Below are 23,944 nucleotides of genomic sequence, written 5' to 3'. Positions count from 1 at the left end.
GTCTCTAGTGCTCTTTATTCGAATTATTCGCAGTTTTACACGTTCTTATAAGGATAGTAAAAAATTTGAGTATAGATATTTACTATTAATTTTGATATAAAGATATCAAAATTAATGGTAGTGCTTGTCTTCTTACTTTGAAAAAGACGGGCATTATCACGAAAGCTTTGAGAACCAACCTTCAAGTTCTTCAAGATGTAGAAAAACGTGCGTGTTGAGAAATTCATACAGGAAAATCAGACACTAAAAGAGAACCGGATTTTCCTATTTCAATTTCTCTACATGTAAGCTTTTCTAGATGACCTTCAATATAAACTTTCTTTAAATAATTCATTTTAAACGTAATAATTAATAAATACATATTGTTTTCTGAGACGTAGAATGTTGATTTTTCTAGGTATGTATTAGAGCTGTGAGTAACACAGACAATCAAAAGGCAGCCAAATTGGGGCAATCTCCATAAGTTCCTTGCATCACCGACGAGATTCGAACCTGAACTAGTGTTTCTATTTTATTTATGTTACCATAATACTATGCATTTTATATATGCATACAATAACAGATGGCATCATTAAGACTCGATTCTGCATCCTGCTGTTTACAAACAAGAAAGAAATTCCTCCAGTTCATATTGAAACTGGAAGAGCAAAAGCTGATAATATCGAATGATTATCATTTTTAATTTCATTTAGGTGCCTTCAGACCATAGCAATGATTTTCTCATTGAAGGGGAGGGGGTCTCTGAAGTTTTCTGTCACAGACAAGGGTGGGTTAGCCCCGGTGGCCATAGCCGCTGAACAGTATATTTGTGTCATCGACTAATAATCATGAAATGACAGGCGATTCAGATGGAGCCAAAATTGGGAGCCGTCGAGGATAAAAATTGATAGTCAGACCCTGCTTACAGAGATAATCCATCTTATGAACAAATTTCAAATATAGGATCATTATAAAAGAATGCTAGCATTTATGTTGTAGTTCGTTAAATAATTAATCTACACTAGTTGTACAAAATATCAAGAAAACTCTCAGTTTCCTTCATGGCGTGGCGCTTCAATATGGCGACCGTATAAGATTTGTGACTCTACAACGTAAATTTCGTCGCGAATATGGAACAGATCCTCCTGACCACAAAGCTATTTCCCGTTAGCAAAATAAATTTTTGAGAAAATGGCAATTTTAAAAGAGAAATTCACTAGGCAAACTACTTGTGGCGGAGGAAATGATTGAACGAATCAGACAATCGTGCGTACGGAACCCCGGAAAGCCAATTTAGCGTCGTAATTCGGCACTCAGTACCAAAATCTATCATCCAAAAGCTGTTATGTAAATGACTGAAAAATTCACGCTCACAAATTAAACCAATTGATCGCCCCTTGAAAGAAAAAAAAAAAAAAAAAAAAAATTTTGAAGACAATCGTAAGATTTTGAATATCGGGTTTTCTTTTCTGATAAGTCATATTTTACGTAATTGGTGTCGTAAAACGGCACAACTGCTCCATTTGTGTCTTGAAAATCGTATTGTAAAACGTGCGAGCAGTAGTCCAAAGATTAACGTTTGGTGTGGATTGATGCATGATTGTGTTATTCAACCTTTCTTTTTTCGCCGAAAAAAGAATAACTGGTCTGACTTATCTGGATAATATCTTGGATAACTAAATCTTTTGATGAACTCTGATGAAATTGGAACGCTCTCTCTCTCTCTTAAGAAGATGGCTCCGCAATGAATTACAGCGAACGTCTTAAAAGACAAATTTACAATCGTTGGATTGGAAGAGGTGGATCCTTCTTCTGGCTTTTTAGAAATTCTATCTGGACTTTTTTTAATGGAAGAGGGATATACATTAAAAACACTGTTTATTCTATAAAAAGTTGTAATTTACAACTTTTACAACAACTTTAAAGGCAAGAATCCCTGAAGCTGTTGTAACTGTTACACGAAACATACTGGAACGAGTGTGAAAATGGTGCCCAAATGAAAGTTTACTGAACAAAAAGGGAAATAATTCTCAGAGTTCCTTTTTTTGTTCCTTGATTTTTCTTGACAACAATACGGTTGTAACTGGATTATTTAATAAAGTACATACACTTTAAAATACAGATATTATTTTATAATACCCTATATACAAATGATAATGATAACATTTTCAGGATTTAGATGTGGTTGTTGACAGGAAAGCCAAATCATTGTGTAATCCCTTGGTCAATGTCCAATTCAAAATTTCAGTTGGTGCTTCTAATTTACCTTACAGTTAAGATTAAACTTAGGTGAAAATAAATAAATTTGAGCAAACAGACTTCATTCCTTCAGAGTTTTATAGCTATATTATACAAGTACAATGTACAAACCCTGCCTGTTATAAACGATTATTTTGAGCAACGTTTATTAATTTCAAAGCCGAAAACTGTTAAAAAATGATTGTAATGAACCCTATTTTATATCAGTTAAACTTCTCCTAACACTTAGAAACAATGCGGTAGTTGCAATTATCTGCCATGGATATTATTAAGCTGAAGGCGACAACGAAACGATCAGCCCTACCACCAACAATCCTGACTGGCTGGGATAAAAATCAAAAATTGCCTGTCAAGAATAAAATCTCAGTTTTCCTCGTGGTAACCATGTCGATCAGAAAAATATATATAATGAAATTATAATAATAATAAGGGCTCCCAACTGTTACTACCATTTATTTCTCAGCTTACTAATTAATCAATATAGTTCAATATATAAACCGAACAATAGTCTCAATGAATTCGAAATGACAAATCTCATTCTGAAGAACAGTTGAACAACAGCCACACATCGATATAAATTAAATGCTACGTCTTTCATTAGTACAACGATCTTTTCTCTCATGCACAAGAAGCATATTCCAAACAAAGGCACTACACGCCTTTTCACCCAAGTTCTACTGATCAGACAAGGAGATATGGTGTCCCATATAATCGCTACCAATAATTTGACGTATGACGTCGACTCCCTCACTGCAAATCAAAACATGTCTAATAAAGGGTTGTAAGACACACGTTTGCCTAAGGCCAAAGTGTACATTAACCTTTTTTTCGTAACACTTGATTGGACTTTTATAGCAACGAGGTGCCAATATTACTAGACCAAGCACGGAGATGAACAACAAATAAAGCGGGGATAAAATGGAACCCTTGTGTTCATTAATTGCAATAAATATTCATCACTCTAAGTGTTAAAATATAATTACATTCAGCTATGAAGAACAGCTTCAATCAATACTAGGTGCGAGAACTTACATATAAATAAGTATTTACTCCAGAGCTTCCTGGTGTCCAAATTAGACACTGCAACTTATCGCGATCTCGAAAATCAAATTACTCAGCGAAGAGGAAGGGGGGAAGTTAAGGGTAAATGAAGGGAACAGAAGGGGGAGGTAACGTTTATATGAGCTCAAGCCGAAAAGTTCAGTCTTAAGTATACGAGGAAGCATTAGTTTAAGAAAAAAACAGAGATCGTATTAAGTATTCTGTTCATGTATTTTAACACGCAGGATTTTAAGGGGAATATGAGGCTAATCAACACCCCATACACCTTCCACGCTTCAAGTAGTAATTATTATTGTTCTATTAGATGGGCGGTGGATAAGAATTATTGACAAAACTTTTTATCAGTTAGCTATTTAGAAAAATAAAATAATATTGGATAGAACCAGTAGACCTGCAGAATAAATAATCATCTTCATTCATGCACTCTGATAACAATGTAGGATTACGGATAGTGGTGCTATCATTATCACCAGATGGTTACAGCCCCTTCCTCCCTCATCCGCATAATTCAGCTCTTTCTTTTAACTTGCCCGATAGCTACCCGTAATAGAAGCCCACTTCGTGATATAATATAAAAGAAATGGTTGTTTCCTTCTATGGTTTACGCGACAATGGCACCTTATCCATCCATCGTTACCATATTAAATAAAGAAAAACTGATCATGGCGTTGTCAATTAGAACACACCTTAATGTTCAACTATCAACTCACTGTAATGCAATTATTCCTGTTATTAATTAAGGAATATATGATCATTATTATTAAACCTTATTCCTCTCCACAATCGAATTTAATATTTTTAAACGTAAACTTTATTCATTAGCATTTGATGAGATGGGTTTAAATGAATAAAGCGAAGATACCGGAGAGAGAGAGAGAGAGAGAGAGAGAGAGAGAGAGAGAGAGAGAGAGAGAGAGAGAGAGACTCAAGGCAAACTTAAGGAAACATCAAGCTGTTGTGCCTTTTCCGAGAACATCTTCTGCCTTGAAGCGCTTACGAAATCAACCCATTTCCACCTTAACAACCTCCAACAAGGGAAAAAGCCAAACAAGAAAACTCTGTATAGCTGCTTCATCGAATGCATCCATTACCACGCTCTTCACTGCTTCAAGATTTACGCTTGTGGCACGTGGTTCTTGGCCTCTTCAGGTCGACCAAGACCCTGACCTTCCGCCGCATCGTTCCGTCTAGAGGCGGTTACGGCTGCCGAGCTGCGACGTGAGGTTAAATCTGCCTGACCGTCGTAGAAACACCATTCATTTAGCGCGGGAACTACAAACTATGGAGAATTATTATGGGAAACTTTGCCTTCAATTCTCTTTCCCCTCCACCGCCCACCACCTTCTCATCCTCCTCCTCAGGATTGTTTCAAAAACTGTGCAGTTCCTTAAGAGTCTATACGCTAAGCACGCACTAGAAGGAAGGATTGTCTCTTCTTTTATTATTATTGTTCGTTTCTTACAACTCAAATGGGTTTGCTACGTATAACATCAAGTGCTATCCACATAATAAGTTATAATTTTATACAGACAAACAACAATGAATTCATTTTCCTACTTCCTTGAATCGAAGGAAGATACTGTTTGGGAAAACCATAACTTTTAACATTATCACCCACCCTCTCTCTCTCTCTCTCTCTCTCTCTCTCTCTGTTGTGTACGAGAGAGAGAATTTATTATTCATTTATTTAAAAATAAATAAAAGTGAAAACAATCTAAAAAATCAATAATGTCGTTCGCGTTATTCGATAAAACTACTGGATTTGGTTCGACGAATTCAAGAGATTAATGTGAAAGTTTACAAATAGTTTTTATTATATTTCCTTGAATTTTTTTTTTTTTTTTTTTTTTTTACGAATCCTCCAAGGATACGTTTCCAATATCAACTAATAACATCATTATTTATGATGTGCTCAAAGTTTATTACATGCGCTCAAGACGTTTACTGCACAGATACCTATAATTAAAATGCAAAAATATATTAACAGCAGAATAAAAAGTCAGAAAAAGAATTGCTTAATAAAATAGTAAAATGTTATTACACATTTTCATGAAGAATTGATGTAAACTGCTTGCATAATTCTACTGTACAAACAAACAAAATAACGTTTTGTTAGGGCTGTGTTTCCTTTACACCTCTCTTTAAATCCTAAAGGGACTACTGAAAATATATATAATCAATTCTACCAATAGTGGAATATGGAGATATCATCCGGCTGTTGTTGTTGTTATAGGAGCATCGGCAACTAAGACTATATTGCTCAGTATACACTGTCTGTAAATTGCGTGTGTACTGTGGTCGGTTTTCTCTTGCTGGACGAAAAATCTGAGTTTCTTGGAGAAAAAACCATGCTACCCTCGCTTGATACCGACTAACTCAGTCACGTTGTGAAAAAGGCCCATAAAAATTCCTCACGCCATCAGTGGGACTCAAACTCAGTTCTTTTCCACCCGGTGTGGGGAGGACAGCAATTCTACTAACTGTGCTACCAGGAGGGCATATCATCCGGTAAACAATATCAAAAACACAGTCAAATTACATTTGTTTGTTTCCTTTGCGCAGATTTATTAAATTTACAGAATTTGCATCTATTTTTACAGAATATAAAAATGGACAAAAGATAAAAGTATGCTACTAGCGAACTGAAGTTTTTAAAGGAAAAGACCCAGTCTTTTCATAATATTACTGATTTCTCATGTTGTAAGACTATCGCAAACAAACTGCTTCACTAGCACTTCAAATAAACAGCACTTTTTTTAACGAAAATTAAAGAAGTATAGTTATATGGTGGTGGCTACCACAAGAGTAAGTTTTCACTGGGTTGTCAGGTGCAGCATTGATGGTGTTCTTTGCCTCCTTCCAATGAAGTGGCAATAATCACATATAAGGACGTCTGGATTGGGGGATGAGGTACCTCTGCATTACGAATAAATAGTGTGTTTTTTTTTTTTTTTTTTTTTTTTTTTCCTAGTGAAGGAACTCGTTAGACACATCATGAGGAAACTACAACCTTGGTTGATTAGACAGAGATCTAAAGCAAACAAGACCATAAGGGTCAATATATAACGTCAAAATTGCATATATTCTATGCTATGTTTATCTGTTTTGCTGGATGAAAAATCCACGTTTCTAGGAATAAAAACAGCAACTATCTCCCGGGACCGATTAACTCGGCCGCAACGGGAAAAACAATCCGTCCAAAAAAAATTCTTCTCATCTCACCGGGATTTATAACCAACAATCATAACCACTGTGCTAGTCGCGAAAGCCACGTGTTTATAGAAAAATGCATGAGGCGTTTCTGGGTGAAGAAATTTTGTGGATTTATTTCTGCCAGAACACTTACTTTTCTGTGTAGGAGTATTTTTAGAAAAACGGTTTTAATACAGAGAAAACGAAGGTCGTTTTCATCATAGACACCTTTTTAAAGATTCTGAAGCATTTCGGATACTAAATTCACCCAAATCTTTGAGACTGTTTTCCCAGTTTAAAAGAAACTTTCTGCATTCACCAGGGAACTTCGAATCGAATTCCATATGAAGTTAGTTTATTAACCTAATCGAGCACACCTAGAAATAAGTGTACTCAATTAACCCCTAACGTGGTGGCCACTGTTGCAATATTTTGTATCTATTAAAATAATATAAAATAAATAAATGTTATGCTTATAATCTGGAAGACCACACGGTCAGAGAATTTTGCACAGTGTGCCGATGCTACATCCTGCACAAAAAAAAACCAATTTGTACTGCATTCGTGGAATGATTTTATCTTTTAGTGGTCCCAGGTAGCTTTCTCTTGCACAGTTCCCTCAAAGAAAAGAGGTCCAAATATAAAATTTCATGAAAATCCATCCACTAGGAAAGGACAAAAAGACATGGGGAAGATATAAGCGTATTATGCATATATGCTAATGTGCCTAAAAAGATTATAAACCATTTTCCAAATAACTTATACATATTTAGATCAGCAGTTATTTAAAACAGTTTTCTTATTTATGGACCAGCGGACATATTTGTTCACTGAAACGTGAACAAATATATGAGGTTCGATGAAAAAACACTCATAATTTCCTGTATTGATTCGTCGAATCTTCCAGGATGGCAACGCAGCGAAAAGCTTGCAGTGCTTAAGGGATGTAATCAACTTGAGGTTATTAAGGTTCGATTGTTAAAATCAGAATCGCATTCAAGCAATGAAAGCTACTTTTGAACTTCCGTGTGCATTGTCAGGCTTTCGGAACCGCCTTCTTCCATAAATACATCTCCACGGAGATTATCATTGTATTTTTGAACCACACCTGCTGATCCAATTCTTGTTTCGCGCTTGCACTCATGCCACTTCCTTACCACTTCGCTCTAGGATCACTTCTGTGAGAGGCACAAAGCGAAAAATGGCTGCGATGACGAATGATTAATCTTGATGAATGTAATTTCACCTGCCTCACTCCTTCTATTCTCTCCCATCACTTCTATTATAGGATATGTCTCCAGAATTCATAATGAACATATGTGAATGGTAGTTGCGGATATGTCACGTGAACAATAAATGAAAAAACACAAATCCAACCCATCTATTTAGTCTCCCTCCCGTCCTGCATGCACATACACTAGTCGAAGTTCACGAACACTAACGATTTCTTACTTAGAAAAGAGAAGTTAATTGACTATCGTAAGAGTATTCTGACAACGGATTCAGTCCTTCCCACCACAGTTAACAAGGTCAGTGGGAGAGTTAATGCTCCGGATGAAAGAAGAGAATCAACAATTACTCATTACAATGTCACTAGGGGATCTGACCTCCTAAGCTGAACAATTCCAAGCATTCTTTTTTTCTTTTATTTTCCTTTTTTATGAATGCCTTATGTCAACATTAGTTCTCCGACCAGCCTCGTTACTTGGGTGTGTGAACTATGAAGCTGGCGAATGGAATATGATTATCTTAGAAAATCATCCTTCCAAATGAACAAAAATATCCACTGGTTCGCATTCAGACATAATTTTTCTTTCTATTTTTATTGAAGCTAAAGCAATGTACTGAAAATGATGATTTAGAAGGCATTGTCTCAATTAACTTCTTTTGACCATGTGAGAATAAAATTATTGCAACGATAGATTTTTACTTCTGAGGCAATCGTATTACGAGCTTTTAATATTTCAATACCCCTGAAAATATTTGTTTTCCTTTCATTCCTCCGATTTAATTATCTCTCTTATGTCCTTTCTACATAGAAAGTGCCCTTTTTTCTAATTAAAAAGTGTTCATTGTCAAGGGGTTTAAATAATGATAATAAAACGTAAAATTGTATCGAAGTACTATGCCATAAAACAGACCTTCAAAGTTCGGAAACCATAACCTTCCAACTCCTTTCTGTTCAAGACCGCGGTATTCACTTGTTCAAAAGGAATAATCGATTTCTGAATACTGATGAATCACATTAACCAATGAATTATATTAATATTTGGGAATTTTCGTTGATTTATCGAACAATAGTCTGTAAAGATAGGGAGGTCGTATTGTAAAAATCCCATTGTAAAAAGAAATTGTAAGACCGCACTTGGAAAACTGTGTCCAAGCATGGAGATGTTATCTAAAAAAAAAAGGCACCGAGCTTCTTGAAAGGATTCAAAGAGGGCAAATCCGCATGCAAAGATCGACGAGGAAAGACTTCGATTATGTGGGCTACAAAGGTTGGTAACCAGGTACCTTAGAGGCGGATTTGACTGATGTCTGTAAGGCTCTGAGAAGGGTTTGCAAAATGAATGAAGGCGAAATTTTTGTTATTATAAAGAATTTCAGAACTAGGGGCCATAAATTCAAACTACAAGGGAAGAGGTTTAGACTATAGGAATTTTTTTTTTAGCTAGCATGTTGTTGATTACTGGAACAAGTTACCTCCACAGGCGGTTGAGGCTGACAGCTTCAACCAGAAATTCAAAGGTCAATTGGATAGTTACTTAATTGAGGAGGGAAGCACATAATTAGTCTATTTGCTTATCTACTCCCCCCCCCCTTTTTTTTGGCAGGTGCAGAAAAAGTCTGTGGCTTTCTTGCACTATACGGCTAATAATAATACTGATCTTCATATAGGAAGATTTAAGAAATATCTTTGAGCAATACAGTACAGTATACACATAAAAGTCCGAGTACGAACAAGCTCGAGTAATTTCGGCTGCTATAATAATAGCCTGCAATGCCGATGGTGGCGCGAAGCATGGAGTTCAAATGACAAGGAGTAGCCGCCCTAGTCCTTGTCATTTTGAGCTCCATGCTAAGAAGCAGGAGCCCAGGTATTTTGTTAGATAAATTTCCAAAATGAAATAAAACAGCTATTATATTGTCTCCTTAGTTCCCTCTTCTTACCAAAAGTACAGAGATGGTGGGTTGATTGACCTTGTTATTTACTGGTCTACTATGCTACGAAAATATCTCCGAAATTGCTGTCTATGTGATTAAAAACACTTTGAAATGGTGTTAAAGCTGTCACCCTACTGACAAGGTGCTGTCTAATAGCATTAATTGTCAAGTCAGTTTCACAGAAGAGAAAGAGTGATAAGCATTTCCTTCTACTTACTCTACAATCACCATCTAACAACCGATATTGGAATTAAGACATTCAATTATTAACTAACGAGAACACGTCATACAGACTAACGACATGGCTCAAGGGAGGATAAATGCACTACTACAAACTGAAAACAACGATAACAGATGAGTGGTAGACATTTTAAGCAAGTGGAAAAAAGTAAAAGCCCGTTATTTTAATTATAGGCATGCAGCTGTTAGTAGATTTCTTCTAAAAATTACATAAATCCCAGAAGATTACCATTGAGAAAGAAACAGGAGCTACACTTGAAGAACGAGAGAGAACGAGATAAAAATATCTACTCTCGCATTCTCGTAGTTTACTTTGAATTTGCAATAATACTGAGGCATCTGTAAATTGTGTGTTTATGATGGGGTTGCTATCTGCGATAAAAAAAAAGGGGGGAATTTAGAGAAAAACCCGAAATGTTTGTCCGAGACCGATTAATTTTGTTCCTCCCCTCGATTAAAGGGGAAATACTCTACTTCGGTCTATCAACGGATTCAAACCCAAACCTTTTTATGTGCGAAAAAGAAGACAGTGGTATTGTTGTTTGCTTTTTCACAAGGCAACTAAGGCTATAAGATCATTGTTATATCTGATATGGAAACTACGTGTATCATTTGATCTGTTTATACGTTTTGTTGGATCAAAAACTAGTTTTTGAAGAGGCAACCTTGCGACTCTTGTGAAGACCGACTAACTCCGACACGGTGTAAAAAAAAAAAAAAAAAAAAAATCTCCGTCTTGACGGGATTCGAACCGAGCATTTTCTACAAGGCGCGAAAGGACAGCGATCACAACCACTGCGCTCAAAGATGAAGTAATAACTCACCCGACATGGACAAGACGCATATGCGCAGGATAAACTAAGAATGTACTATTAAAACAAATTAACTAAAGAAGAAATATCATCTATTTTCTTTGGCTCATTTGTTTTAAAAATATCTTTATTAGATAAAAATAACTGTTAACGTACGTTGCACTTTTATATATACTCTCTCATTCACACGTTTCTCAAAAATGCTATGTAATGCATCATTCTATGCAATATTCAGGATGTCCAATCCAAGGGCAAAAATCAGAGTAATGCTTACCTTCTACTCGTATTTTATTTTCATAAAGAAAAATAAAATGTTGACTGCAATTCTATTATTCATGTTTGAAAAGAATAGGTAGGCAGTTTTTTTAAAAAAAATTATAAAAACGCTTACCTGTGCAAGGATGAGCTATGCTGAAACTTTAGAAAGCAAATCAAAATCCTATTAGAGTTGTTGTTGCGTGAAGTTCCAAGCAACTGCTTCAATCTACACAAAGTTCTGATCTGCTTACAAGTTGAGCGAAAGGCCTAACTTCCAATAGTGAAGTTATATGAATGACATAATAAACAACTTACAGTTGTTTACTATGTAATATGAACAGAGACAATTAATCTCGCGTCATGTATGTGTGTTTGTGTAGTAAGATATGTCTAAGGCGGAAGACACCTTAATCTCATGAGTGAATAGAATTCAGCAGACCAAACACCAACACCAACGTCACTTGTCCGCCTACAAGTAACACATCCATCTTTAAGTTATCAAATAAGGGCGATCACTCTGAGAACCTGCGGACATCGCCACAAAAAAGAGTGAGTTAATGAAGCCATACGCACCTGAAGACACCTGATAAAGCTATTTCCTTGTATGACCAACCAAGTATCAATTTATAACATGGGAAGATATGGAAGAATAGTAGAGATGTATTATTTTGAGAAGTTCAAGTTATCTACTGATGTCTTTAAAAATCTCGTGTGAACGACCCTTTTTTTTTTTTTTCTTTGCAGACGCCATCTAGTGGGACGAAGGAAGAGATTAACAAACACCGCTACCACTGATTGATATACCAGAAGACCATAATTCATCTTAACAAGCCAACTATTCCACAACTTGTTTTTAAAAAAAGGAAAAACGTCATCTAACAGGCAGACAGGCATTGCCGAAAGGGTGCGTTGATTTCCTTCTAGTTCCAGTCACCCTATTACCGACATTGTTACCAAGTGTTGCTTTTATCTTGGAGCTCTTTATTCAGCGCCAAGTACTTCGACTTTCTTTAGAAGCACGTACACAAGCTCACGCACTCGCGCCTCGTCCTCTACTACCACCGTATCATTCCATCTAAGACCATCCTTCCAATACAACTTCCTTTCCTTATCATTCCAATTCCTTTTGGATCCCATTACGAGTCCCAGGCGTTCCATTGAAGGCTCTTTTAAAACTCGAGCACTTTATCTACGTCTCCGCTTTTACCGAAGCCTAGTTAGGATGGGTGAATGGAACGTGGTCAGTAGCCTTTGTTCTTAAATTGGCCCTCACTTCCTGGAAAGTACATTACACCATGCCAATTGGCTTCATTGTGATTCCTATTACGATCGTGATAAGGATGATTTACTCATTCGCGGTTTTTATAACCGCATACTGCAATTAACTTGTACTAGAAAGATTCTTCCCGATTAACATCTGATTAACCCTAAACGGGTCATTCTGGTATATTCGTGGTGGTCTTAAAAGGTTAATTAGAGAGGGAGAGCAAACGAAAACAAAAGATGCTGTTTTAAAGAAAAAAAGGAACTATTTTTAATGTTCCCTTAATGTTCAAATTTATATTCTCATTAAGGTGATTCTGGTGAAATTTATTTAAGAGGAAAACCGACTCATTATTTATGGTAGTTTTTTTTCGCTTTCTTCTCAATGTATACTTTATATTAAAAAAAGTCAATGAAAGCATCGCATAATACTAAAATCACTACTTTCCTATAGGCAACAATAGGTCATGAGTATATGGCAAATCGTTTCAATGTCGCTAGTCCTAAGTTAGACCTAGAAGACCATGGAGATATAAATGAGGATTATCCCACGGCTACTTTCTAAATTAGGAACTTATTCTGTTGAACAACTGCTCAGAAAGTTTACACAGAAATGCCACAGAACAGTTGCGAACAGAAACATTAATAGTTAGTACAGTAAATATATGGAATATATATTTACTGTACATTACCTCCAAGAATTAATCTTGCTAAGGAATATCAAGCGTACCAGATAGCGTACCAGCCAACTTTACGCAGTTTATGATGCATTATGCTAGGTTTGATGCCACAACATAATGTGAGAGGTATTCTCTAACATTGCCAATATTTTCATATTTCTCCAAGAGAAATACCGTATATTTTCACTGCAATAAGCTGGGTAATTTCAAGCAACAGCAGCATACTTTGGGCGACCACAGCTTTTGTAGAGGAATCCTTAGTACACATAATGCAATCTACTTGCTCATTCCTTATGCTATATTAGCCGAGAGGTCTGGAGCGGGAATGCAGTAGCACACGCTCTTTGAGTAGTTGGCAGAGGGACCATATTTGAGTAAATATGGTCCATCTGCCAACCCGCACTGGACCAGCGTGGCAGATTATCGTCCATTTTTCTCAACATGAATCGTTGAGGAGGCTTCCATCCTGCAGTGAATTGATAATGGCTGCAGTTTTTACATTCTCAGCTATTTATACAGTACACAATTATCACAACTTTGTACAGATAAGTAATATAACACCAGACGACCAAGAGATATTATCGTAGTCCTATAAGTACCGCATGAAGTGATTCTCACAGTAATTTGTTCAGTTCATGAGGTACTTGAAGTCCTTTCATTGTAAGGAACACCGATTTCAAGAGGTCACAGATGGTAGAATTTTTGACGCATCCACTTTGAGTCACAGTGAGCCATCAGTATGCAGTGCAGAGTAGACGAAAGCTCGCTTGGAATGATGATTAACCATTTTAATCAGATTAAAGACAACTTAGATCGTGATAAGTCTTAAATATTGTCTGCAAATTGCACGTTGAAAAGTTCGATTTGTACGTTTTGCATGTGAAAAATTTGGGGTTTTTTTTTTAATGGTTTACCTTCTAAGACAAACCTGAAAGCAGATGACATTATTACTTATTCAATTATCTCATGTATCTGAGCAAACCGAGATACGAGACAGAGGACATGATTTAATAGATTATGTTCCCTGTTAAACTCATCTTCCTAAGGAGTTTCTGCTGTTGAGTAGGCAGAAAATAAGCATTTCGTAAGTCGAAACGCATTAAAAACATATCTATCGCAAATGAATAAATTATACGAATCTGCTTGATGAAAATATTCCTCATTAATAAAAGTAAAAGTAAAAAGGCTTTTTAGGCTTGTACTTTTACTTTCACTTCAAATGCTTTTTCATTCGCAATAATTAATCCTTGATTCAAAAAAATGAAATATTTATAATAAATAAATTAAATTAAAACTATACATATGGAATATGCTTACCGGTGAAATCACTTCACTTTCCACACCGCTGGAATCGGAAGACTGGCTTGGTCTTCGAAACTGCAGAGAACATTAATAATAATTAAAAAAAAACACTTAATTTATAAATCAATCATGAAACTGAATAAATTTATTAGAATGTCAAATAAGTGAAAGTCTGATAATCCTTATGCTTTTCCATAAATAGAAAATGCACAGAACAGTGAAGGAGATCGAACATGAATGATTATTTGCACATACCATGCAATAATAGCAATTAAATGGAATATATATCATTGTTATTACAAATATATGTATAATATTTATACGTATTTTGATTTGTTGTTATCCTACTTTAATAGTAATGTTATCAAAAATTAATGCTATACATCCTTCTAGCCAGTATGCTGTTCAGTGAGTAAACCCAAATGGTAAATAAAACGTAAGTAAATTTCTTGACAACAAGTTGAAATCCTTCATTTACAACAGTTTTTGCACACAAATTTGTTATCTAATAGAAAAGATAATGAAATCACAACACATTGCACATTGCGCACTGCAAACAGAGATAGCAATTTATCTACATAGTAATTCTAATCTACTGTATCATTGAGTATCAAACATAATAATAATAATAATAATAATAATAATAATAGGGTCTGATAGATGTCATCGAGCAACAGAAAGATTACTTTCAGACAAACACGGCAGCACTCTACCAAGTCATAAAGAACACAAATAAGCGATATACCCAATCAAACTAAGAGAGGAGTCCCCTCCCGCTCAGACGGAGCAAACAAAGAAAGATGGGCAAAGAAGACACTTCATGGTAGACACTACAGTAACTACCATCAAGACCACATAGATAAAAACTTCCAATGCATGGCTCACGAGCGAAACGCTCTTCTCTGAGACTGAAAGATTCATGTTTGCAATCCAAGACCAAGTAATCAACACCAGGAACTATAGAAAATACATCGCCAAGGAGCCCGGAGTGTCAGATGACACATGCCGACGATTCCACCTGGCCTCAAAAACGATCCAACATATCACTGCAGGATGCAAGATGATCACCCAGACGGAGTAACACTCGTAGACATGACCAAGTAGCCAGGATAGTACAGCCAGAAGCTAGCGAGGAAATACCAGTTGATCAAAGAAAGTATATCGTATTACAAATAAGAACCCCAAGGCCGTACTAGAGACCACAACCCGTACTGGGACTGCGCCATAATAACGGACAAAATAATCCCGCACAACAGATCGGACATAATCCTTGTCGACAAGAAGGCTACCTATCTGATTGACATAACAGTGCCCAACACTGGCAACCTCCAGAAAACCCACGAGGAAAATATCAAAAAGTACACGGACCTAAGAAAGGAGATCAAACAGATGTGGCATATGCAACAAGTAATGACCATCCCAATCATCGTGTTAGCCACCGGTATGGTGCCAAAGACCCAGCATAACAGCCTAGAAGCAATATGTCTCCCAGACAACACATACAAGGAACTCCAGAAAGTCGCAATCATGAACATCTGTCGGATAGTCAGAGTGTTCCTCGATCAACAGTAACACCAGACATAACAATCACCTTGCGCATTTGGTAACAGTACCCGTCACGGAGTGGAATCCCCACCAGCGAGAAATAATAATAATAATGTATAGCATATACCACGTTGGTTGAATTTGCGGGACACCTACAAAATGAACAATTCTAATCCACAGTGCTATAAAAGGTTACTATTATTAATTCCCAAAAGCAAGTCCCTTTAGGTTATAGGTATGAACGGATCTTGCAATTATCTTACAATCTGGAGCTAGTCTTATTACCAACAATCAAAATTTCTTATTACCAACGAACACTACGTATTTTAGGCTTCGAATTACGACCATTCCATGAGATATCAAGTAAAATTAACAGCGTGTCGCGAACGAGTTTGAGTCTAGGACAATCGAATGCGATCTTGACGGCAGAAATTTATAGCATTTCCTCCCAATCTCACATGGACGAATTAGTCGGTTTGTTATTTGGTTTTTAGGAGCATTAGCAACTAAGGCCATATTGCTTCGGGATAAGCGGTGGTCATTCGCTGACCTTTCCGCATCCTCCGTATTTGGTGGTGACCGGCTCGAACCCCGGTCTAAACAAGAAGCGTGTGCTACGCACTGCTGCTCCTTCCCACCTGGCTACGGAGGCGCCTATGAATTAGTCGGTCTCGCAGGTCGAAGGTTGTATGGTTTTCTCCACCGACACGCAGGTTTTTAATCTAGAAAGCAGTCAAACTGACTACGAATCAACGCATAACATACTCGTACTAACGCTTAATGACCTTATCCACCTCACCACATTTTGTGATATTATGGGGATACGAATATGAAACGTATACTACAACGAACCTATATTTTAACACTAACCACTAAACTATGGTGGTGCCATGATTAAATCCAAAAAAAAAAAAAAAAAAAAACCGTTATAAATTTAGGACAAAATTTTCATGCTATGAAAGCCATAAAACATTACTGCACAAATTTGGGAAAATAGTCTTAGCTTTGTACGAGTACATTGTTATGAACACTAAGTTTATTGCGAAGTGCAACAGTCTCAGTATGAAGGCATTTATAATTCGAATAAATGCCTTCACACTGAGGCATTTATTCGAATAAAGTGCAGCACGCTTTACCCTTGAAACAATCCTTTTATTACATCTCATTTTAATATATTATTTCCAAAATATTTCTGTTAAATCTCTTATTTTGTCGTCCATATCTTTGTGTGTATGACTAATTCATCTCATTTTATGACAGAAAGTGACAGAGTTCCGTATATTCCTAAGGTTAAATCAATACCGTTTTGCATATATTGAGTAAAATGGTAATCGCAAATGTGATGATTTTTTTTTATAAAAAGGTTAGTATCTATATTATGAATTCGTTTATTCTTTCTTTCATTTTATAAAAGTTTGTCGACAACGAAAAAGCATTTCTAAGGTATGTTTTCCTACAAGAGGAAGCTAACAGTAATAATAACTGAAATAATTTGTAATTATTTGAATTTCGAAACTGTGGATCAGCTAGTTTGAGACAATATCTTTATCATATTGTAAAGCTTCTGAAAGCTTTAAAAATTCTTACTTCATGAAGAATAACAAAGGTTTAAAAATTCTTACTTCATGAAGAATAACAAAGGTTTAAAAATTCTTACTTCATGAAGAATAACAAAGGTTGTAGGGCTTTAGGTGCATCAGCAACTTAAATATTGCGTCGTATATATTATGTCTGTAAATTGCGTGTGTTCTGTGGGTGATTTGCTGCTTTCTGGACGAAAACCAGAGTTTCCGGGAGAAAAAAAACATGCTATCCTCGCCTGAGTCTTTCACAACGTGTAGTAAACTAACTCATCCACATTGTGATAAAGAATCATAAAAATTCCTTAGGCCATTGACGGGATTCGAACTCGGGTCTTTTCCACCCGATGTGTGGAGGACGGCGATTCTACCAACTGTACAGCCTATTGACTGAAAATCTACATTCAAAAAGGAAAATGTTTGAAACAGGTACAATAAACGCGATAAACATATTAAAATACAAAATTATTATTACTCTGAATATTGAAGAAATATATTATTGCAAATTAGGCACTACCTTTTTATTCACTTCTTCAACTGTTCACAGCATTAAAAATAACTTTAAACTACCCCATAAATAAAAAAAATCTAACAGTTGGAGCCCCTGAGAAGCCATTGCGCTGATTGTGTTGATCCGGTTTACTACCTGGACAATTTCTGTCTTGTCTGGACTATGTTCATTCAGTTAGAGATAACTATACCGATTTACAATTAATTACATAATTACATAATTTAGCCTTACGAATATTTTGCTTTTTGTCGCTGAAAAATACCAGAGGAACAAGGTACGATCTTCGGTGACCGTTGAAAAAACTGAGGTCTTCCATCTCGTCTGTTTCCAAAGCACTAAATGTATTCAAATTATATTCTTTAGGGATATAAATACAGTGCTGTTTTCAGTGAATCCTTCATCGAAGACATCCACACGGTAGTCTCTAAAGATTACAATGAAATGTAGCCAGCACATTTAATGTATTCTAGTTTGTTACTGGTCTTAGAAATCTTTTGTGTTATTTACCATAAACAGATCCTGTTTTATTTATCTTTATTATTTACTCAGGCCTGAAATGAAACGTTCATCAGAAATGTCCCTTCAGAATTTTCAAAAAATAATTTTCGATGAACACCTCAGACTTTTGAATTGCCCTGTGAACAAAAAAAAAAAAAAAAAAAAAAAAAAAACTAGCTGATAATGGGCACAAAATGCCCTAATACTGTACAGTGAATCTCAACCAGGGAAATTTGGGGTGTCTCCAGATTAAGAAATACTCTATTCAAATGGAAACTGCTCTTTAGATATTCCGCGACAGTGTGTTTTTCTCGATGTCTGTCTCCAGTGACAACAGTTTGAGAATCACCGATCTAATGTAGAGAGATAACTTTAGACAGGCAATATTCACCTGTTCCTTGTTCGCCTTGAAATGAGAACAACTCGTACGTAAGAAATATTAATGATGCTTCCTTGCATACGCTGGGAGAAAATAGTGTTCTGATGATTTTATAGCATAATAAAAAAGGAAAGACATTATTCCTTTAAAGTCAAATGGGCTTTTTTTTTTTTTTTTTTTTTTTTTTGTTTATTGAACTTGGCAGTCCCAGCCAGCTTTCCTGGCAACCCCGCCACCTATAAAATACCGTCAAATAATTTATGTAATGCATATAATATAGTATAATAATGTAGCACGTACTGCCACTAGTTGGTTAAGATCCCTAGCACTTGGAGCCGGACCAGGAATCTGATATCCGCGTACTAATAATACCCAAAAAGAAATATAGAAGTGTTCATGTTCTGATATGTACATTCCTGATAAGTCCATTAATCGCATTAAGTCATTGCATCACAAGGGGTTGCTCTCAGATCAATAGTTGGTATCAAACAGAAGAAGAAAAGAACAGTCCAGCTTGAACCACTGCGTCAAGAGTGGATCTTGTGTGGCTGCGTGAAGAAAAGAATGAGTGAACCAGTCTAGGGGCTGCGAGAAATATCGTATCTTAATAGGCTGTTCGATCACAAACGAATTTCTCTAAAACAAGGTGCCAGAGCAAAAATAGATAGCCGTCTCATTCAAGAATAAGAACAAGAAACATACCAATAAAAAAAGTTAGTAGGCAGGAAAATTCTTCCTCGGTTTTGTACGAGATTACGGTTCATAGATGTGATGAAAATCTCTATAGCATCCACTCTGTGAAACTACACTGGTGTGCATAACTTAAGGAAATTTCTAAAGTTTATACACTATTTCTAAAGGTTACAACCACAAAATCAAACGAAACAGCTTGTGGTGATTTGCATAACTGTGGCCGTTCAGTAGAAAGCTGGTGCACATGCAAAAATTTGAATCGTGATGAGAGGGCTCACATAAACAGATAAAAGCACCAGTTCAGCAGTTATGTGCAAATTACCGAATGGTGAGCCCGATTGTTACAGACGTTCGATTGGTTTCATACAGTGCTACAGACAACGAAATGGCCAGTAGACAACATCTGGATGACTTCACCCGGGGTCGAATAATTGGGAAGCTCGAAGTGCGAGGAGTGTGGCTGCAGAGTTCGGTATTACCATAGCATCATCTCACGTGCGTGGTCGGCCTCCAGAACGACAGGTACAGCTGTTCGAAGGACCAATGGCGGTCGTCAGCGAAAAACAATGCCCAATGAAGACCGCTATATACTCCTACAGGCCAAGAGGGACCGACACCAGACAGCGGGATCCATTGCAAACCAGTTGCACAGGACGCAGGATATCGCGGTTTACTGTAGACAGGCGACTCCACAATGGTGGATTGTTTGCCCAACGGCCAGTACGCTGTGTCCCTTTAACACCTGCCCATCGGAGACACCGTTTACAGTGGTGCATCGAACACAAGGACTGGACAGCAGCGCAATGGGGTAAGGTACTCTTTACTGATGAGCGTAGATTCAGTCTCAGCAGCGATTCTGGACGTCAGCTAATCTGGCGAGAGGTTGGCACACGGTATCACTCCGCAAACATCACTGAAAGGGATCGATATAGCGGTCGAGGTGTTCTCGTCTGGGCAGGCGTTATCTTGGATGGATGTACACAACCATAGGCGGTACTGTAACCGGTGCACGCTACTGTACTGAGGCAATCCTTCCCAATGTGCGTCTGTTCCGAGGTGCCATTGGCCCTGAGTTCATGTTTATGGATGATATCGCCACACGCCAACTGTTGATATGCTTTTGGAAAGTGAAGATATTGTTTGTATGGATTGGCCTGCCCGTTTCTCACAATCTAAACCCCATCGAACACATATGGAACACATTGGGGAGACGCCTAGAGGCATGTCTACACCCACCGGAAAATGTTCACTAGCTGAAGATGGCGCTGACAGGGTACCGGACGATGCTAGCGCAAGAACTTATCAACAACATTGTTCTAAGTATGGACAGACGGTGCAAAGCCTGCATCGACATTAGGGGCGGCCATATCTCCTACAGAGGACCACCTCTTCCCTTTGTTCCATCTTTGGCAGTGATGCATCTGTATCATGGCAGCCAGTGCTATGTTGCCATTTTTGAATAAAGTCCCTCTGTACCGTTTTGTTTCCGTTGTTATGTTGGTGTTGTTTCCTTCATCATTTTTGTACCTCACGAGGTTCCTTTGGTATGCTTTTCCCATTTCCAGGCGACTCTTATGAGAAGCTACAGGCGAAAACCTGACTGGTCCTTAAGTTTTGCACATCAGTTTAGAACAAGGAGACGAATATAAAATTCTACGAAGCAATGTAAGATTACACGAAATTCACCTTTGGGCTGGATGTTGTCGATAAGCTACTTCCCAATGTAGTTGAGATAGGTCGTCTGGCAAGGTTTAAGGTGGAATTGGATGGTTATTTTTTAGAAATGGAAGAACTGTTCCTCGCATCATTTGGCCTGTTGATTCCAATACTAACACCAGTTTTACTTTTAATCCAGAAGTTCAATTATCGATGAAAAAAATTTCTTAAATTGCAGTTTATCTGAGAAAGTGCAAGAACTTCTGGGAAGTGATTTAGAAAATATAGAAAAGCAGTTGAATACTTTATTTCATCGTCCATATTACGCTACCGGATGCAGGGTACAACGACAGAGAAAAGTGGAGAAGCAGTTTCCATGGTCCCGGCTGAGAGTAAATATGTCTCCCTGAAAGCGTAGGGGGTTTCTCCACATTTAAGTTGTGAAGATCGCTCGAGGGTATTTCCTTCCTCTCTCTCTCTCTCTCTCTCTCTCTCTCTCTCTCTCTCTCTCTCTCTCTCTCTCTCTCTCTCTCTCTCTCTCACACACGCCATTTCCTCTTTAAGTCTCAGCGGAAATAAGAGTATTTCAGACAAATTAATTCCAAAAGACAAACTAAACTTTCTACAACTGGAAAGAAGCTATAGAACAATAAGTATACATGTTATAAGTCCTTTCTTAAATTTAAAGAAAAGAAGTTAATCAATAAATAAAACAGATCAGCCTCAGCTATCATTCTTAGTAAATTTTTAAACATTTTCCTTCGCGATTTTAAGAATTAAAACAAAAACAAGGAAGATAGCAGTGTTGGTTTAAATACGGTTTTCAAATTTCCAATAATAGAAGAAACAAGAGAAAAAAGTGTTTTCCTAAGGTAAGCATTAAGTCTTGTGTAGATAATCAGTTGCACTTCTCTCTTCATAATAACTTGGTCTGCTGTCTCGCAGTCTATAAATAGTAAACTTAACTCAAGCAGCTGACAAGTCGGAGGCTGTTATGGGTTCATAGACATAAAGACACTACGCGCGTAGGCGCTGCACCCTCCTGCTGACTACCTATATTTTCTCTCATTCTTTAAGCCCGCATGTCTTCACAAGGTACGCCAACCTTTTCTCCTTTGTGGCAGGCTATCTGTACTAATAAGATGCTTGCATGAACGCCGTGTAAAGAACCCAAAAAGAAACCAGCCCCGGACGCGAAACAAAAAGTTTTGTAGGTACAACAATATAGTCATATGTTGCAGTTCGCTGCACGTTCTTTTCTCGCAGAGAGAGAGAGAGAGAGAGAGGAAGTATTGCAGTTTGTTTCACGGGGTAGCATTAAGATTTAGGTTATTAGTTCTATTTGTGCAGCTCTTAGTTTCTGACGGCTGCTTAAGTTTAATTTTTATGGCTATTTATAGCGACTCCTCTTCTATCATCAAACAAATATCGACTTAACTATTCATTGTAACGAGAAAGTATATTTATAGTTTGTTTTTTTGTTAATCTTAAATTTGAAAGTATCATTGCAATCACAAGTTAAAAGCCAGCCAATTTATTTCACAGATTTCATCCAATGAGGAACAGAACTGCTACAAAATAGTGTCATATTGGATATGCAGAAAGTAGTGAAGTTATGTTATTATACCATTCATGACCTGAGAGCCAATTAATACTTGAGATCATGTCAGAGATCTGTGTAGCAATTATGGAAGTGTTTTCAAATGGCATAAATTTCTGGAATGTAGGATATATGGTTTATTTTTTATTATTAATTTTTTTATTTTTTTTCGATTTCCAACGGAAGCGCCACCGCCTCCAAGGAGACGTTTTAGAAATTCGTGATGGGACATTTGCATTGTCAGACCGATATAGATGGCACTGCTGTAAAACCAAACATTTGTAAACTAGTGAAGTAACATCATATTCAATGATCTCATTAGCACTGGTTGTTTAAACAGAGTGCTACTAACTAGAGCTTTAGTGGAAGATATACACTTTGTGGTATATACCCTGGTATAAACTACATACTCTCTGCTTTCTTCAAGCAAACAGAGCAGTGATTTCCAAAGAAGGCGACACGGTCCCTAGGGGTACATTTTAGAAATTTCTGGGAGGTTTTCAGTTCGTTGCACCGATAACTTTGGCCTGTTAGTGTGTCGACATCTGTAAATCTGGATGCCATTCATGACCTGATACATGCAAGACCGCAGAATAAGATAGAAGCACATTTAGACAACATTCAAAATCTCCCATGAGCGATCTCACGATATTCTGGTGCATGTTTTATGAATGAAGACTTGTTTCAGTGGATACAGGTTAAATAGAATATGGATTACGTCTTAGATTAACATAGTTATGCATGTTTTATTTAGAAAGAAGCCCTCAAAAGATAAACCTGGAAATACTATAAAATTCACTCAAAAATTTGTTTATAGAGTAAATAATTTTTGAACTAGTTTTATACGAGAAATTAATTTTATTCCATGCAGGGAAAATTAGAGAAAAATACTTGGTAAAAAAAGGAAGGGTCACTGGGCTCCAGTAAAACAGAGTATATCCTCAACTTTTGATTAATTCACGTTGGCGTTTAAATACAGTATATTAGGTAGTATTCGCAGAGGAAAGGATGTCGTTGTCTCAATACATAAGATGATGGCGAGACCGTATTTGGAATATTGCGTTCAGGTCTGGAGGCCAAACTTTTGAAGGATACAGAACTTCTATAAAGGGTTCAAAGAAGGGCAACTATATTGATAGGGGGTGCTAACAGCTAGATATCTTAGAGAGAGGATTTGATAAAGGTATACGAAGGGGGGTTGAAAGGTTTTTAGCCTAATATAGATGGCAAAGGTTTTCGTGAAAGAAAATATTGCCGAGCTGTGCTGTGA

General features: G+C 37.0%; 1 protein-coding gene across 3 annotated transcripts in view; it reads right to left on the bottom strand.

The window, feature by feature from the left end:
* LOC150090018 (pleckstrin homology domain-containing family G member 4B-like) overlaps positions 1-23,944 on the bottom strand; it is a 1,014,666-nt gene that overhangs the window by 353,669 nt on the left and 637,053 nt on the right. For all 3 annotated transcript variants that reach the window (XM_090389713.1, XM_090389714.1, XM_090389715.1), the window contains one exon: positions 14,228-14,287. In XM_090389713.1, the coding sequence (XP_090245839.1) occupies positions 14,228-14,287 (60 nt within the window). The remainder of the gene's footprint in view (positions 1-14,227; positions 14,288-23,944) is intronic.

The sequence above is a fragment of the Mastigoproctus giganteus genome, chromosome 2, assembly GCF_048544385.1.
Source record: "Mastigoproctus giganteus isolate SK-2022 chromosome 2, ASM4854438v1, whole genome shotgun sequence".
Taxonomy (NCBI): Eukaryota; Metazoa; Arthropoda; class Arachnida; order Uropygi; family Thelyphonidae; genus Mastigoproctus; species Mastigoproctus giganteus.
The sequence above is the reverse complement of the archived record's forward strand: the minus strand, read 5'-3'. Positions and strand labels throughout refer to the sequence as shown.